The sequence below is a fragment of the Calliphora vicina genome, chromosome 3 (assembly GCF_958450345.1).
Source record: "Calliphora vicina chromosome 3, idCalVici1.1, whole genome shotgun sequence".
Classification (NCBI taxonomy): Eukaryota; Metazoa; Arthropoda; class Insecta; order Diptera; family Calliphoridae; genus Calliphora; species Calliphora vicina.
The window spans coordinates 115,504,293-115,521,963 of NC_088782.1; the positions used below are offsets into that span (position 1 = coordinate 115,504,293).

Consider the following 17,671-nt stretch of genomic DNA (forward strand, 5'->3'; position numbering starts at 1 on the left):
ATTGTGGAAATTACAAACGGAATGACAATATTATATATACCCTTCTCACGAAGGTAAAGGGTATAATAAAACAAAATCAAACGAATCCGGCAACACTATTCAACACAGTTCGCCATTGCGATCAATGCCACCAACTCAAAGAAATAAAAACAAATGGTTTCCTCACTGGTTATGGAAATGTTTATTTTACATATTTTACACATTTCAAACAAACCTTAAATTCTCCATAAATTTAAAACCCCAGTTACGTAAACTAAGTTTACTTTATTCTTAATCATTGTTTATTTGTTTTATTAATTACTTTTAAAATTACATTTAAAATATAAATATTTTAATTTAAACGTTTCCATAGACATACATACATATTTGACTCAACCAAAACAGCCATGAATAATATATTGCTCCATGATGTGTGTTGCACACATTTACGTATTTCAAAAAAATTACACAAATTTAGAAAACATTACGGCAAATAGGGCAAGTAGATTTTGAGCTGGTGGTAAACCATTTATACTAAAAAAAACACACAAAATTTACAATAAATATTCACAATTTTTAAAATAACTTCAAAATACTTACCAAACAGGGACCATGGAATTTCTTTTTACAAGTTTTACAGGTTAATTTGGGTAATTGACAGGTGTCTTGATGAATAACCGTATAACAAACGTAACATTCTTCAACGCCTTCGAATTTCTTATCCAGATTATTTTTCCACAAAGCCAGACCATCAAATATGGTGCCATTCTGTTGCAAAATTTAAAAACAAATTTTGTTTATATAGAATTTAAAAATTGAAAATTTTAAAATGTATAGAGAAGCTATGGGTTATTACCTGATGTGTTAGGAATATGGTCAATTGCATGGCCACGTTACGTGATGATGAACGTCCTCCAATTTGTTTATTACAATCCACTTTTACTGATCCCAAGGGATAATTGGAGGCCAATGTTATGACCAATTCCATGCGAGCCTCATCAATTGAATATACCGCTAAAACTTCACGGGTCGATATGTGTACAGTTACCTAAAATAAGAATTATAAAAAAAAAGAATTCAAATTTCTTTATTCCAGAAGTTCAAATACAAATTTAAGCTAAATTGAGAATATAAAGGCCTTGAATGGAAGCTAAACTATGACTATATAAAGACCTACGATTAAAGCTTTAACTGAAGTTTAAACCAAGATTATATAAAGACCTACGATTAAAGCTTTAACGGATGTTAAATTAAGTCTATATAAAGACCTACGATTAAAGCTTTAACTGAAGTTAAACTAAGACTATATAAAGACCTACGATTAAAGACTTAACTGAAGTTAAACTAAGACTATATAAAGACCTACAATTAAAGCTTTAACTGAAGTTAAACTAAGACTATATAAAGACCTACGATTAAAGCTGAACTAAGACTATATAAAGACCTACAATTAAAGCTTTAACTAAAGTTAAACTAAGACTATATAAAGACCTACGATTAAAGCTTTAACTGAAGTTAAACTAAGACTATATAAAGACCTAGAATTAAAGCTTTAACTAAAACTTTAACTAAAGTTAAACTAAGACTATATAAACCCCTAAGATTAATGCTTTAACTAAAGTTAAACTAAGACTATATAAAACCCTACGAAAAAAGCTTTAACTGAAGTTCAACTAAGACTATATAAACCCCTACGATTAAAGCTTTAACTAAAGTTAAACTAAGACTATATAGAGACCTATGAATAAAGCTTTAACTGAAGTTAAACTAAGATTATATAAAGACCTACGATTAAAGCTTTAAACAAAGTTAAACTAAGACTATATAAAGACCTACGATGGAAACTAAATTAGAACTGTATAAATACCCTAAAAGAGGATTCTTAATTAAAAGACTTGCTTCGTATAAAATAGCAATTTTTCTTTTTTTCTTACCTGCATATTTTCATGTTTATCCTTTTTACTAGCAATGGCCATTAGTTCCTCCTGGCATATAATCGGAGAAACAAAGTTTGTGGTTAAAGTGTCGACAAAGGTCTTTTGCCTCGAGGGACTAGTATTCCACCATTTGCGAACAACAGCCGGTAGTTTACTCAACACAACGGTATACAAATGACAGACATACTTTTCCAATGTTAAGTTAGGATCTAGAAACAAAATTTTTATAACAAAAAAAATGTAAATAAATTTAAAAAAAAATCATTTCATAAATAAAATATTCTTGTGAAAAATTTTAAACGTTCGTAAATCCTTTATAATCTATCAAGAATAATGGCCATAAATTTTGAGGAAATCCCCAGTGAAATTGAAATTCCCTTGAAACCGCCCCAGAAAACCAAAACCGTTTTAGAAGAACTTAATTGCCGCCAGTCTTTACTAAACGAACGCACCATTAAATGTAAAGATATTCGGCCATTTTTCGAAAAGCTTAGAAAGCAACCACCTCGCTATTTATACAGATATGTATGTGTTTGTCCACGCTACAATCCCCAATATGTTTGCAAACACACCGGCAATATTATTATCGATCGTGATGTTTTGACACCGGAGGAGCATATCGTGCATTTGGCCACACCCAAAGCAAATTTTGCGGCTCCCCGGAAAATGCCACGCTATTTCCTAAAGCGATCCATTATAGCCAATTGTACGGCACGTATTAATCGTTTGGCCAAGCCTGATCTAAAACAGGTAACTGACACTTTAAATAATTTCAATCATATCATATCACGACGTCACAAAAGATCGTTGAATAAACGTTTGGATAAATCACCAAATGTGGAGTATACCAGCATACAAAGAGCTTTGGATATGCTGAAGGAGGAGAAACGCTTGAAAAGGGTGGCTAGGAGGAAGGAGAGATTACGTTGCCGAAAGTTAAAGCGTAAAATTGTGCATAAACAGAGACAGCAAATTAAAAAGATCGTTTGTATACTATTTGAACAAATGAGAGAGTTTCTATTGAATGATCAATTTATAATGGATGAGAGTTCGGCTTTGGTGACGGTCATATTGGAGACATTGAGAGAGTTTACAGGTATGTGGAATTATAGCTAAACTAAGATAATATAAAGACCCACGATAGAAGCTAAACTAAGGCAATATAAAGACTCACGATAGAATTTAAACTAAGGCAATTTAAAGGCCCATGATTGAAGCTAAACTAATGATCTACGATTGAAGCTAAATTTAATCCATTCTAAGACCTACGTCTGGGGATAATGTAAGACTATAAAAAACCTTCGATTAAAGCTAAATTAAGACTTTAAAAGAGCTACGATTGAAGCTAATAAAAAATTTTTTGATTTTTTTTTGTTGAAAAAAAATTCGGGTTAAAAAATATTTTTTCCGATTTTGACCCATTGTAGGTCCAACTTCATATCTATCATTAGATATGAATATTGTCTATATTAATGACTATAGTAATCCAGATATAAGTCAAAAATCGAGGTTGTCCTGGATTTTTCCTCATATCTCAGCCATTTGTGGACCGATTTTGCAGATTTTAAATAGGAAACTTCTCGAAAGCATGTCTGATAGGAATGACAAACATATATACCCTTCTCACGAAGGTGAAGGGTATAAAAAGACCTACGATTGAAGCTGGCTTAATCGACTCAATTATTTATAAGGAACCTGAATATATATACTTTATAAGGTCGGAAAATTATATTGTGGAAATTACAAACGGAATGACAAACATATATACCCTTCTCACGAAGGTGAAGGGTATAAAAAGACCTACGATTGAAGCTAAACTAAGACTAAACAAGTAAGAGAGCTATATTCGGCTGTGCCGAATCTTAGATACCCTTCACCAAATTATACTTAAAAACATTTTTTTGTTTTTAAATATTTTTAGGTAAACAAAATTTAAATTTCTTTTTTCGAAATTTTTTTATAAAAAAAGTTTTTTAAAATTTTTTTTTTATAATTTTTAAATTTTTTTTTTTATAATTTTTAAAATTTTTTTTTGAGAAATAATTTATGACAAAAAAAAATTTTGATGAAAAAAAATTTGGGTTAAAAAATATTTTTCCCGATTTTGACCCATTGTAGGTCCAACTTACTATAGCTTTATATACATCGTTGCAATGGACTTTAAAATATCTATCATTAGATATCAACATTGTCTATATTAATGACTTAGTAATCCAGATATAGATCAAAAATATGCCAAAAATTGAGGTTTTCCCGGTTTTTTCTTTATATCTCAGCCATTTGTGGGCCGATTTTAAATAGCAACCGAGCCGGAATTTCCGACATATTGATGTATGAATCATGTATGTAAGTTATTTAGGGGCTACGGAAAGTTGATTTCAACATGGCTATATCGACTTCGCTATCTATAACTTACAATATAAAACTACGATTGAAGCTAAATTTAGACTATAAAAGACCTACGATTGAAGATAAATTAATGATTGAAGCTAAATTAAGACTGCATAAAGACTATATAAAGATCTACAATTAAAGCTAAGTTCAGACTATAAAAGACCTACGATTGAAGCTAACCTAAGACTCCACAGACTTTATAAATACTTACAATTGAGCCTAAACTATTCATTTAATCTTTACAAATCACCTTTCAGATAAAGAATTCCACATAACCAGCAATTTGCGTGAATATCAAAAAATATTGTCTTTCAATTTGGCCGTCTGGATTAATAAATTCATTTCCAACTTGAATATACATGTAGCCGAACCCCCCAAACAATATCCACAAATGCCCCAATCACAATCTGAAAGACAACCACAAGAATTGTCGTCATTTTTACCGGTAGCCGATTACATATCACCAATTGCATCGGAGGAATCGTACTATGAAGAGGAAGATGAAGATTATTACTCTTATCAGCAGACCACGAGTGACAAGGCACAATACAACAATGATAACACTGAAATATAATAGGAAATTGGAAATATTAAGCAATTACCTTGTATTTGTGTCCAAGAGAGACCTTTGAAAATTTCGTTGTTTAATTGTTTGGAACTGTGATTTTTCAAAATTTCAGCCGGCATTGAGCGGAATAAAAATTGTAGTAAATTCTGGAAAAATAAGGGAAATTCTCAGTCTTTTTTTTAGAAAAAAGGTCAAATGTTGGCAGGACAGAATTAAAAGTTTTTCAATAATATTGAAATAACCTAGGATTTGCAGTTCCAAAGCTTTTGTCATACCAACATTTCAAAAGAACCAACATTTCAGGAGAACTTGTAAATTCCGTAGTTTTAATTAAACTTACCTCTTCATATTTATTTTCATGCAACCAGGAGGTGTATACAGAACGTAAAGCTACTGGTGATTTGGCACAAGCATAGATAATACAATCCCACAACATTAAATAGCTAAAAGCTTCATGTCTTTCTATACTTTCCATATCTGCTATTTCCGTTAATTTGAAACTAATAAGAAATTATTTGATTTATTATTATTAATTAGTAAAAATTTAATAAAATTTCTTTAATTTACCTAAATTCTTTAATATATTTCTGTATTGCCATATCATAACGTCCTATATAGTCTTCGAAACGATTCAAGAAATGCCATTTAACAATCTTATGCTCATCTTTATCAATTTGCTCCGATTTCTTGTCGTACACCTCAATATCATCGGCCACAAAGTGGGGTGTTAGTTGGCGCATCATAAAGATACTTAAAGTACGTAAAGAATGCACCGGACTGGATAAGTTTTTCAACAGGAAATTACACACATGATCCAGGGTAATTTGGCTAGAGTTTTTACAAAACTTTAAGTGGAAAAATATGAATTATTTATTATTGAGTTGAGTAATAGTTTGATATACAACTTTACCGCATAAACAACACCATAATCCATATGATCCATAGTTTTGGTTAGTTCATTTAAAAATATTTCCCAGCTGTCAGAAAAGTTGGATGAAATATCTTGAAATTTAAGAAAAATATAAATGAAATTTGATGTTAATTTTTCAAAATTCTGCCCTTTTCTCCAATTACCTTGGTATTGACAAATACGATAAAATGATTTGAACAATGTTAGATATACATCGCGTGAAAACACTTGTATCCATTCATCGTAGACATTTTTGATTAGTTCTGTTGAACTTTTTTGTTTTTCTTCAGCAAAGAATGAGGTTAAAGCGGCAAATAGTTTAAAGACGTGTAGGGTAAAGTATAAAGTCTAGACAAAAGATTAATAAACAAAAGATAAGGTAAATACCATTGTATTTCAAATGTATTGAATTCACATACCTTTTCATCTTGCTTCTCTAAAGCATAATCCAAAGACTTGGTCAAACTTAATATCCAATGGCCCAAACCAATGCGTATAACATCCCAATTTTTAATAGACAATTGATGGGGTACTTTACGCAAAACTTCGGTTAATAAGTTCATATATTCCACAGCATTTAAAACATTAACTATGCCTTGTGTTGGTATCTCTCTGAAAAAACAAACAAATATTTTAAAACCTCTACAAAATTATGAACAAATCTCAAGCATACGTTTGATATAACAGCAAATCCTTTTGTGTATGCAACTTATCCGCATGTTGTGTTATAAACTGCACTGTGGAGGTAACAATATTATGATCAGATTTCTCATTATATGCTGAAGAGAAATTATTCTCAATTAAAGTACGAAAAACGGCCGCTCTTATCCACATATCAGAAGGTTCACAACGCATTATGGGACATTGGCTGCTGATAGTTTTGTCTTCCAATTTAGGCAATAAATATTGCAGAGTATTTATGTAGGCCTTGTAAGCTTTTTGGGCCACAAAGTATTCTTGCAAATCTTCGGCCAAAAGTAGCATGCCACTCTCCTCAAATTGAGCATATTGCTCAATATTCACTAGATAGGGTAGAGCACGACAATAGATGATGGCTTCTTCTTTAGCTGCTGCCTCTAGCAGTCTTTCTTTGAGGGTAACACTTAGTTCTCCGGATTGGCGCAACAGCAATTGTACCTTTTCGGAGAGTTCCAAACATAAAGCTTCTAGTCTTTTATCCAATTTATCGGTGTAAGTAACTAAGGCATCACCACAAGCTGCTATGTTAATGTATTGCAACAGCTGGGTTTGCAAGAACTCCGACCATATTTTCAATAAATTTTCATTAGGATCACAATAGTCATCGGTGATTTCATCTTCATTGACCTCAGCATTGTCTAATAAAGCTTGAGCCTTAGATGATTTGCACACCAACTTGCATAGAGTAGAGAAATTTAGTAACGATTTTTGTAATACTAATTTCAAATCGCTGATATTTTTTATGTTTTGTGTAAAATCACTAGAGGGAGTTGCGGCTCCCTTTAACGACTCTATAAAAACACAAACATTAAAGAGATCTTGTATGTCATTTGCATTATTTTTCAATAAAGTCTTCAAAACTTCATCAATCTTCAAAGAACGTTCTTTTTCTTCTTCTGTATTCTCAGTAGAGCAAGTAACAAATTTAGCCATTGCTTCTGCCATAGAATCTATAGCTGTGATTGTTATGTTTTCATTGGCCGCCTGTTGCTCTACTATTTCAGTACATTTTTGCAACAACTCCTCATCTATGATAATATCTTCACTGGATAAAGCATCCTGCCAGCAGGTGGTTATTTCCCACAACGTATCCTCTGATATATAATCATTGACGGATTTTTCTATACTAAATTTAAACAGCCTTAGAAATACTTTATGTTGTACCGCACGCGTTGAGTTTTCATTTGAACACACGACTGGCATTATTTGTGCTATAAAACTGCCGCAGGCATCTACATCTGTATTGGTATTCTCATTATCTTGCTGCGCCTGCACCAATGGCTCCGATAGTATGTTGAGTATTGAGTCGACGGTTTTGGATGAAATTAAAATTTCACCGCTATCGGTTTCAAAGAAACACTTGTGCAATAGGTTAAACAGATCCTTGGAATTGTTGGCGACAACATCGCGGGCAATTTTACTGATGATTTCGGTGGTTTCGCTTTGTGACAATATGCTACGCACTTCGGGTTCTATGCACAAGGGATGTGAGAGTAGACGTTGCAGTACCAAGGTTTGGGTTACGTGATGCGGAATCTTGAAGGTTAGTAAGAAAAATAAATAGAATTTCATCAAAATTCTTTAGATTTTAAATATTACGGTTCATTTTATTAGATTTTATATGAATCGCTTCATATTTGATTCGATTCTTTTGAGCCGGCTCATATTAGATTCGATTTTATACGAACCGCTTCAAATTTCATTGATTCAATATGAAACGGTTCACATTTCATTCGATTCCATATGAAACGGTTCATATTTCATTCGATTCTATATGAGCCGGTTCACATTTTATTTGATTCAATATGAACCGGTTCATATTTTGTTCGATTCTTTATGAACTGGTTCTAATTTGATTCGATTCAATATGAATATTTCATTTGATTCACTATGAAACGGTTCACAATTCATGCGATTCCTTATGAACCGATTAACATTTCATTCGATTCCATATGAACCGGTTCACATGTCATTAAATTTTATATGCAACGGTTTTCACTTCATTCAATTCTATATGAACCGGTTCACATTTCATTCGATTCTGTATAAACTGGTTCACATTATGTTCGATTCTATATGAACTGCTTCACATTTGATTCGATTCTATATGAACTGCTTCACATTTGATTCGATTCAATATGAACCGGTTCATATTTCATTCAATTCTATATGAACCGGTTCATATTTCATTCAATTCTATATGAACCGGTTCATATTTCATTCAATTCTATATGAACCGGTTCATATTTCATTCAATTCTATATGAACCGGTTCATATTTCATTCAATTCTATATGAACCGGTTCATATTTCATTCAATTCTATATGAACCGGTTCATATTTCATTCAATTCTATATGAACCGGTTCATATTTCATTCAATTCTATATGAACCGGTTCATATTTCATTCAATTCTATATGAACCGGTTCAAAATTTATTCAATTCTATATGAACCGGTTCAAAGTTTATTCAATTCTATATGAACTGGTTCAAATTTTATTCAATTCTATATGAACCGGTTCAAATTTTATTCAATTCTATATGAACCGGTTCACATTTCATTTGATTCAATATGAAACCGCTTCAAATTGTATTTGAATTTATATAAACTTCAAATTGCACTCGATTCTATATGAACCGGTTTACATTTCATTCGATTCCATATGAACCGATTCAAATTTTATTTGATTCTATATGAACCGGTTCAAATTTTATTCGAATTTATATAAACTTCAAAATGCATTCGATTTTATAAGAACCGGTTCACAATTCATTCGATTCCATATGAACCGGTTTATATTTCATTCGATTCCATATGAACCGATTCAAATTTCGGTTCATATTTCATTCTATTCTATATGAACCGGTTAAAAATGCACTCGATTCTATATGAACCAGTTCGCAATTCATTCGATTCCATATGAACCGATTCAAATTTTATTTGATTCAATATGAACCGGTTTACATTTCATTCGATTCCATGCGAACCGGTTCAAATTTCATTTGATTCAATATGAAACGGTTCACATTTCATTACATTCTATATGAAACGGTCCGCATTTTGTTCAATTCTATGTGAAACAGTTTATAATCCATTCAATTCTACATGAACCGGTTCACATTTCATTCGATTCTTTATGAACCTTTCAAAACATTTCATAGAATTTTACATAAACTGGTCCTAAATGTAATCGACTTTCAATACATTTAATTTTCAATAGTATATTCTATAGGAATTTCTTCATATTTTATGAATTGCTTAACATTTTACTTGATTCTATATCAACCGTTCCACATTTCATACAGTTAGACAAAAAAAAAAACACTTCACTTACCTTCATCAATTCCCTTTCGATGAATTCAAATCGTTGTTGTTTTTCCAAATTTAGCAAAATTTCAAACACTACATCCACCACAGTTTCACAGGCTTCATTATCCAAGATCGACGACTTTAACAAATCAACCAGTGTCTTTAAGGTAGTCTCCAGTTTGCCATCTTCACTTACTTTAGCGAAAAATTCCCTGTCACTAAACATGTTACACAACAAACGTACATGTTTAATATATTTGGAAGTTTTCAAAGCTGTAGTTTTATTGAAACAAATGCGCAACAATTGTAAAACCAATTGTTTCAGCTCTTTTTGTATAAAAGCTGCCGTGGTATGTGGTTCCTTAGGTGTAGCAGGACGTTCAGTTTTCTCTAAGTTCTTATCTACATCTTCTAAGAATTTAACTTTATGTTCTTCTAAATGGGGATTTGCTACATACAAATCATTTATCAGTTCTATAACACGCTCTAAATACAATTCACTAACATCGGGTTTCTTGAGCTCTTCGGGTATAAAAGTGAATAACAAAAACCAAAATCTGTCCAATAACTGTTGATACAATGACGATATGGCAGCTTGTTTGTCAAAGAAGGCCACTAAAGTGGAGGTGTGTTGGAAGAAATATTTTGTTGTTAAGCTTTCCGCACTTGTGAGGCACCATTTTATCGGCTCCACCATATTTTCCTCTAATAATTTCAATACCATAGCTTTCTCCTCCTCCTGGGTGTTTTCTTTTTTATTGTGGATTTTCTGTATTAAATAACGCACACATTCAAAGTATGTTTTTATTATCATTTTATTGTCCTGTTTCGATATGTTGAGTGTGGAGTTTTCCATAATTATAACATCTCTAATATTGTCGAAAAATTGCTTTACTAAACTTTGATATTCTCCGATATCGTTTGTTACATGTGATAATTGTGAGAAAAATGGCAGAATGTTGGGACAAATGGCTTGAGCATTACGATTGAAGGCATTACGTTGTAAATAAGTAAATTTGGGCCAGACATTTTTATGAAAATCAATTGTTTGATGCCTGAAAATATGATAAAGTGTTGCAAGAAAATCTAGAATTTATTTTACTTAATAAAAACTTACCAATCCTTGTAATTCGTTTGTATGAGCAGTATACAACCCCATATATGAGGTGCCACCAGGGGATCGGATTCATCAATATTTTGAAAAGCTATTGTTATCATTTGAGATTTTTGTGTAACAAAAATTTCTTGTTGGTTAGGATTTTGCAGTAAATGATACATCAGTTCAAACCAAGCAGCTCTGGAATTTATTAAAAAGAAATTGTTGGCGGTTCATAGTTTATTCGTTAACGTAGTTAGAAATTAATATAGAATTTCGCTATTCGCCTTTAATTTGATTCTATTTGAACCAATTCACTTTTTTTCTTCGATTAAATTTAACCCCGTTAACATTTTAATCGATTCTATATCAAAGATATTTCTTTCGATTATATTTGAAAGGGTTTAAATTTCATTAGATTCTATATAAACTGTTTCACTCGATTATATTTAAACCGGTGCTCATTTGAGTCGGTTCTATATAAACGGGTTCACTTTTTTTCAATTCTATATCAACCGACTCTCATTTCATTCAATTCTTCATAAACCCGTTCTAAATGAATCTGGTTGTTTTCATTTAATTCTTTATGAATCAGTTCCAAAGTTTATTCGGTTCACATTCCATTCGGTTCGATATGAACCGGTTCACATTTCATGAGATTCTAAATGAATCGGTTTATTTTCATGTGATTCTATATGTATCAGTTCACATTTTATTCGATTCCATATAAACCGGAAATTTCATCGATTCACTTCCCTTCACATTACATTTAATTCTATATGAACCGTTCCTAATGTCATTCGATTCTTTATGAAACGGTTCACATTTCATTATATTTTATATGAACCAGTTCTGATATTCGATTCCTTATGAACCGCTTCAAATTTTCATTCGATTATATATGAACCTGTTCTAATATCATTCGATCCTTTATGAAACGGTTCATATTTCATTAGGTTTTATATGAACCGGTTCGAATGTCATACAATTCCATTCGATTCTATATTTAATTCGATTCAAATTTAATTCGATTAAATTTGAAGTTTTTACTTTTATAATCATACTTACTTGATGGCATTGAGTTTATTTTTGCAAAAACTCCAAAACTTTTGATGGTCCAACAACTTCTTTAGGCCCTCCTGCAATTGGGTTTGATCCTCGGCCTCCAAAGTGTGTTCAACAAAAAAGGAAAGTTCCTTCAAACTGCCCACAACAACACGTTGATATTTCTGTTCGGCTTCTTCGGGTTTTAGGTTCTTTCCCGTTGATAGTGTGGAAGCCGTGTGAAAGGTCAAGTTACGCATGGCATATTCCAATATCTCGCTTTGACAATGCAGACAAACCTCACGAGTGCGATTGGCATTGTTGGCAAAAGTTCCGCTGAAGGAAGCACTGGCTATACTAGCCGCCGGTGCGTAATTATCATATTGACTGGCCAACCAGACAGGCACTAGCTGTTTCAAATACGGTGCCACTGCCTTTTTACATTTAGACACCAATAGCTGCAGCACTGTCTGGGCTAATTCGCGTACATTGTGCTCCGGATCGGTGGCCAGATTTTGATAGAATTTGGGCCATAAAGGTAAAATCATTTTTAGTTCATCCATTTCCGAGTTATTAATCAAATCGATTAATTCTTGTAAGGCTTTTTTCTTAGTCATCGGATCTTTTTTAGAAAGTTTCTTCATGGTCAACTGATATTGTGGACTTATGCTGGCATCGAACGTATCAGGCATTTGTTCAACTGTTGAAAAACCGGGAGCAAATGGTATAATACCAAAATCGGAATGTGCGGAAAAGCCCACAAATGTGGGTGCTGAACCCAGCAATTCTGCACTACGTGCACTGCTCGAGGGCTGTAAAGATTGGTAATTTTAGTGTAATCTTGAGAATCTTTTGAATATAATAGATTTACCTTTGCATTATTTTTAGTACGTTGTGTCTGCTTTGTTTTGCCTCCCATTTTTTGGCCAAAATTTGTGGAGTTTATTTCTCAAATGCGCCTTAAGGAGGAATATGACCAAAATATAAGAAATGAAAACAATTGCAATAAACGTCAGCTAACACCAGTGATGTCAATTTAGATATTTTCTAGCTAGTTTTGTCGTACATTGAAGAAAAAAGTTAGCATTACTGGCTAAAGTTGTCAGATGTAATGACGTTTTATAAAATTAAACAGAAATGTTAAGCAAATTGTATAATTAAAAACTTAAATAAGATTTTATTTATTTACTTAATTGAATTTTTATATTTATATTATATTTTTTTCACTTTATTAATAATTTGCCATATATATATATTTTTCCAAGTGTATTTAGTTAATAGTGTAGTAACGCCCTTTTAAAACATATGTTTACCAAAATACAACCATGTAAAAAATTGTAAACAAACTACAAACACGTGCAAGTTTACTTTTTATTCATACATATTTTCACCGAAAATATTTATTAACAAAATTGGTTTTTAAAATGACAAAATTTATAACATATTATAATTTGTGTCCCATACCCGAACCCAAGGACTTTCTGGGCATATCGCCCGATAAAGAAGAAGGCAATGTTATAACAACATTGGGCAAAAACATCATTATAATCATCAAGGTACTGACAGACATGTGTATACATTTTATATTACCAAAAAAAATATTAAACAATTTCGTTTGATTTCTTTAAGATTTCCACACAAAAACAAATAAAAAGCTGGTCTGTGCTGGAAAAATTATCCTCTAAAGTGGTGTATGATAAGAATAGTGAAAAATATGTGGCTGTATTTGCTAACAAAACTATTAGATGCTGGGATGAGGATACCAAGGATGTTAATAAATGCAAGAAGTTAAAGGCAAGCTTATTAATTTTAAATGAATTAAAATGATTTTAATAATGTCCTTACATATTTTAGTTCCAAAAATGTATAGCTGATTTGGTGGTGGATGAAAATGAAACCTTTGTCTTGTTTTCAGATGGCTCGTGTGAATCATTAAATGTTGCCATTGAAACACGTAAAGCCCAGAGTAATTCCCAACAAATGGAATTATTTTCGAGTTTAGTTTTCACGAATGCTAATGTGCAAAAATTATCAAATGGAAATAGAATTTTAACCTACTTTGAGCGTAATACCAAAACTGGCGAGTATCACTTGGTACGTCTGCCTTTACAGGGAGAAGAGATCCAGCCGAAACGTTATAATTTAAAAAGGGGTATTTTGGAGGTTCATGTAGCAGGTGCAGCTGTTATTGAAGGCGATGGAATCCCAGTATTGTTAACAATATGTAAGTATATTTTTAAAAATTTCATTCTATATTAACTGGTTCATATTGTATTCGGTTCTATTTGATATGGTTCGTATTTCATTCAATTCTACATGAACTGCTTTATTTCTTATTCAATTCCATATAATCCGATTAAAATTCAATTGATTCTATATGAAATGTTTTATATTCTATTTATATGACACTTTTCATTCCATTTTATATTATCCGCTTCACATGTAATTCGATTATATATTAACCGATTCTCGTTTCATTCGATTATTTATGAACATTTTATTGTATTTTCTATGAACCATATAAGCCACTTCAAATTTTACTTGATTCTATAAAAACCGTTTAAATTTCATTTGTTTCTACATTATTCAGATCATATTTTAAAATCGATCAAATTTTTAAATCAAATTAAATGTTATTTATCTCTTAACCATGGTGAATTAATTAATAGGTTTAATTCATTTGTACTTCAAATGTATTGGATTCATTCCTTTGAGAATTTATTCTTTATAGAATTAATTCCTTATTGAATCATTAAAATTTTCTTGAATTCAAATCCATTACAAAATAGCTTTAAAAATTTATTGAATGAATAAATTTGTCTTCAATATAAATCTATTACCAAAGGGCTTTTCAATTCATTTTGTAAATGATTAAAATCAAAACTGAATGAAGAAAAAAAATGCCAATGCAATTTGTATTAACAGAAATTTAATCGTTCAAAGATTCAATGAATTCTGTTATAAATTAGTTCTATTTAATTAAAAGCCTTTTGAATGAAGCTAAAGAATTATATGTTGGGAATAAATTTATGGAATGAATGGCTGACATTTTTTAATTTCGAATTAAGATTTTAGTGAATTAAGCTCAAAATGGATTTAATAATTCGAATAATTGATTCTCAGTTTATTATATACGTTCCACATTCTACTCGATTCTTTATGAATCTGTTCACATTTAATTCGATTCTATATGAAACGGTTTATATTTCATTCGAGTCCAATTGTACCGGTTCTCCTTTTATTGGATTCTTTATTAAGATAATCTTATTCTGACCTCATAAAGTATATAAATATGTTCTGGATCGTTATATATAGCAGAGTTGATATAGCCATGTCCGCCTGTCTATTGAAATCAACTTTCCGAATTCCCCAAATAACTTATTAAAATGATTGATACATCAATATATCGGGTATAGTCCTGGTTCGGTTGCTATTCATGTTGTCGGTCCACAAATGGTGAAGGGTATATAAGATCCGTCACAGCTGAATGCAGCACTCTTACTTAATTTTCATTAATTTCCATATGAATCGCTACAGATTTCATTAAATGCTATATGATTCGCTTTTATTCCTTTTTCTTTATATATATTTGTTATTTTCTTCCTGCCTCTAGGGTCCGATAAACGTATTTTCCTTCTAAGTCTTGCCGATGACAGTGAACCAAGCCGTTCTCCTGGTAATTTTGTTTCGATGCTAACTCAATTAAAAGTTGATACTCCCCTTTCCGTGTTGGGTATATCCAAACATTTTGTAGCAATTTATGGTGCCAATGATGGCCAAGAGGGAGCCTCCCTGTTGCTCTACAATACTCAATACAAAGTCATAAAAACAAAACAAGTCTTTAAAGTGTATTTTGACATTTCACAACTGTGGTCCATTGACGAACACATCCTCCTGGCAATGGGACAAAATCTTTCGGTTGTCAAATATAGAGTCTTAAAGGAGGTGTTATCTGAATTGGTGGGCACACAAGTTGGTCATGATTATCAGACGGTAGTAGAAGATATTCACATAAATGAAGAATCCTTTTTGGAAGATTGTTTGCAATACAGTAACGAGTATGAACCATTTATCACAAAGAACAATTATAGTAAATTGAAAGAAGATAAGTTGATTCAAGCTGATGGTAACTATGTGGCTTATAAAAATTCAACAGAGTTCGAGAAAGAATTGAACAGTTTAAGGCAGTTGAACTTACATGTTGATGTGGTTCAGGTTGAAGAGCCACTTGATGATATACAGGTTTCTATAATGACCAACTATAATGATAATGGTTTTGTTTGTCCGGAAATACAACTTATAGCCAAACAACTGGAAAAAGCGGGAGCTAGTGAACATGAAATTACCGAAAAACTATTGACAGTGCTAATGAAGGCCAACTTAGTAACAGATATTGGTGTTTGTCTGAGACGTTATAATAATATCTCCGAAAAAATTATCTCTAAAACTTTACGTTATTTATTGCAAAATTTGAAATCAATTCCTAACTCTGAAGAAGAAAAAGATGACTCTGCTAAGCAACTAACAAATGGAGCTACTAAAGAACACATGGAAGTGGATTTCAAATTAGAAACCAATGCCTCAAAAGAGTCTTATATAATTTTAGATTTGTTAGCCGAAAAATATCCAAAAAATAGCTCTCCCACTCAAGTTATAGATGTGTTAAACATTCTGTTGTCATGTTCCTTCGATGCTGAAGCTATTGCTGTACATATTAGAAAAGATATAGATTACAGTAAGATTTTATTGATATTACAACATTTGTACAATATGTTGCTAACGCCCCAATTGTCGCTGGTCGAAGAACGCCCATCTCTTAATCCCTGCAGCATTGATTATGAGTTGCAAATTTTTCGCTGGTTTGGTGTCTTTCTAAATTCCCATTACCAAAAGTTAGCTCTCTCCAAAGATGTCAGCCTAATGGAAATTTTGTTCAAATGGCATGAAATGTTCCAAAGCTATAAACGGGAAATCGTTGAACTTCAAACTGTTGCAGCCTTATTGTACAATATACTGGAGAGGAGAAAGACATTTAAGGAGAAAAACTCTTCGAAATGGTATTCAATTGAGGAGGTACACTTATTTTAATTATATTTTTTTTCTAATAATTATGTTTTGAGTTTTAGTACATATGGATTATATATTTTTTTTTTAAATAAAAACAAAAATAAATATATTAAAAATGTGATATTTTTAATTTGGATTAAAAGCAAATTGCGGGGCTAAATGTTTTAATGATTTATGAAATTGTAAAACTAACTGTCAGTCTAAATTTAGCTTCAATCATAGGCAGTCTTTCAGCAGTTTCAATCGTAGGGGTTTAAAGCATTAATAGTAGGTCTTTATAAAGTTTTAGTTTAACATCAATAAGGACTCTCTATAGACTTAGTTTAGCTTCAATCGTAGGTCTTTATATAGTCTTAGTTTAGCTTCAATCGAAGGTCTTAATATAGTGTAACATTAGCTTCAATCGTAGGTCTTAGTTTTGCTTCAATTGTAGGTCTTTATATAGTCTTAGTTTAGCTTCAATCTTAGGTCTTTATATAGTCTTAGTTTAGCTTCAATCTTAGGTCTTTATATAGTCTTAGTTTAGCTTCAATCGCAGGCCTTAGTTTAGCTTCAATCATAGGTATTTATATAGTCTTAGTTTAGCTTCAATCGTAGGACTTTATATCGTCTTAGTTTAGTTTCAATCGTATTTCTTTATATAGTCTTAGTTTAGCTTCAATCGTAA

The 17,671-nt window shown here is 31.7% G+C and overlaps 3 protein-coding genes across 3 annotated transcripts; 2 read left to right on the forward strand and 1 right to left on the reverse strand.

The window, feature by feature from the left end:
* Window positions 1-258: 258 nt before the first annotated feature.
* On the reverse strand, window positions 259-12,961 carry Ltn1 (E3 ubiquitin-protein ligase listerin). The gene is made up of 15 exons (XM_065502889.1): window positions 12,809-12,961; window positions 11,962-12,749; window positions 10,915-11,094; window positions 9,823-10,852; window positions 6,462-8,023; window positions 6,208-6,400; window positions 5,953-6,136; window positions 5,789-5,880; window positions 5,446-5,723; window positions 5,219-5,378; window positions 4,913-5,024; window positions 1,914-2,125; window positions 836-1,027; window positions 580-747; window positions 259-513 (listed from the first exon to the last, which is right to left on the reverse strand). Exons 1-15 carry the CDS (start codon window positions 12,854-12,856, stop codon window positions 454-456), a joined length of 5,259 nt encoding a protein of 1,752 aa, XP_065358961.1. The 5' UTR covers window positions 12,857-12,961; the 3' UTR covers window positions 259-453.
* Window positions 2,193-4,919, forward strand: Rcd7 (Reduction in Cnn dots 7). Its single transcript, XM_065502890.1, has 2 exons — window positions 2,193-3,012; window positions 4,568-4,919. The coding sequence occupies exons 1-2, from the start codon at window positions 2,250-2,252 to the stop codon at window positions 4,882-4,884; spliced, it is 1,080 nt and encodes a 359-aa protein (XP_065358962.1). The 5' UTR covers window positions 2,193-2,249; the 3' UTR covers window positions 4,885-4,919.
* Window positions 12,962-13,290: 329 nt separating the features above from the next.
* On the forward strand, window positions 13,291-17,120 carry LOC135955267 (nucleolar protein 11). Its single transcript, XM_065505604.1, has 4 exons — window positions 13,291-13,493; window positions 13,567-13,731; window positions 13,792-14,161; window positions 15,551-17,120. Exons 1-4 carry the CDS (start codon window positions 13,362-13,364, stop codon window positions 17,023-17,025), a joined length of 2,142 nt encoding a protein of 713 aa, XP_065361676.1. The 5' UTR covers window positions 13,291-13,361; the 3' UTR covers window positions 17,026-17,120.
* The last annotated feature ends 551 nt before the right edge of the window (window positions 17,121-17,671 follow it).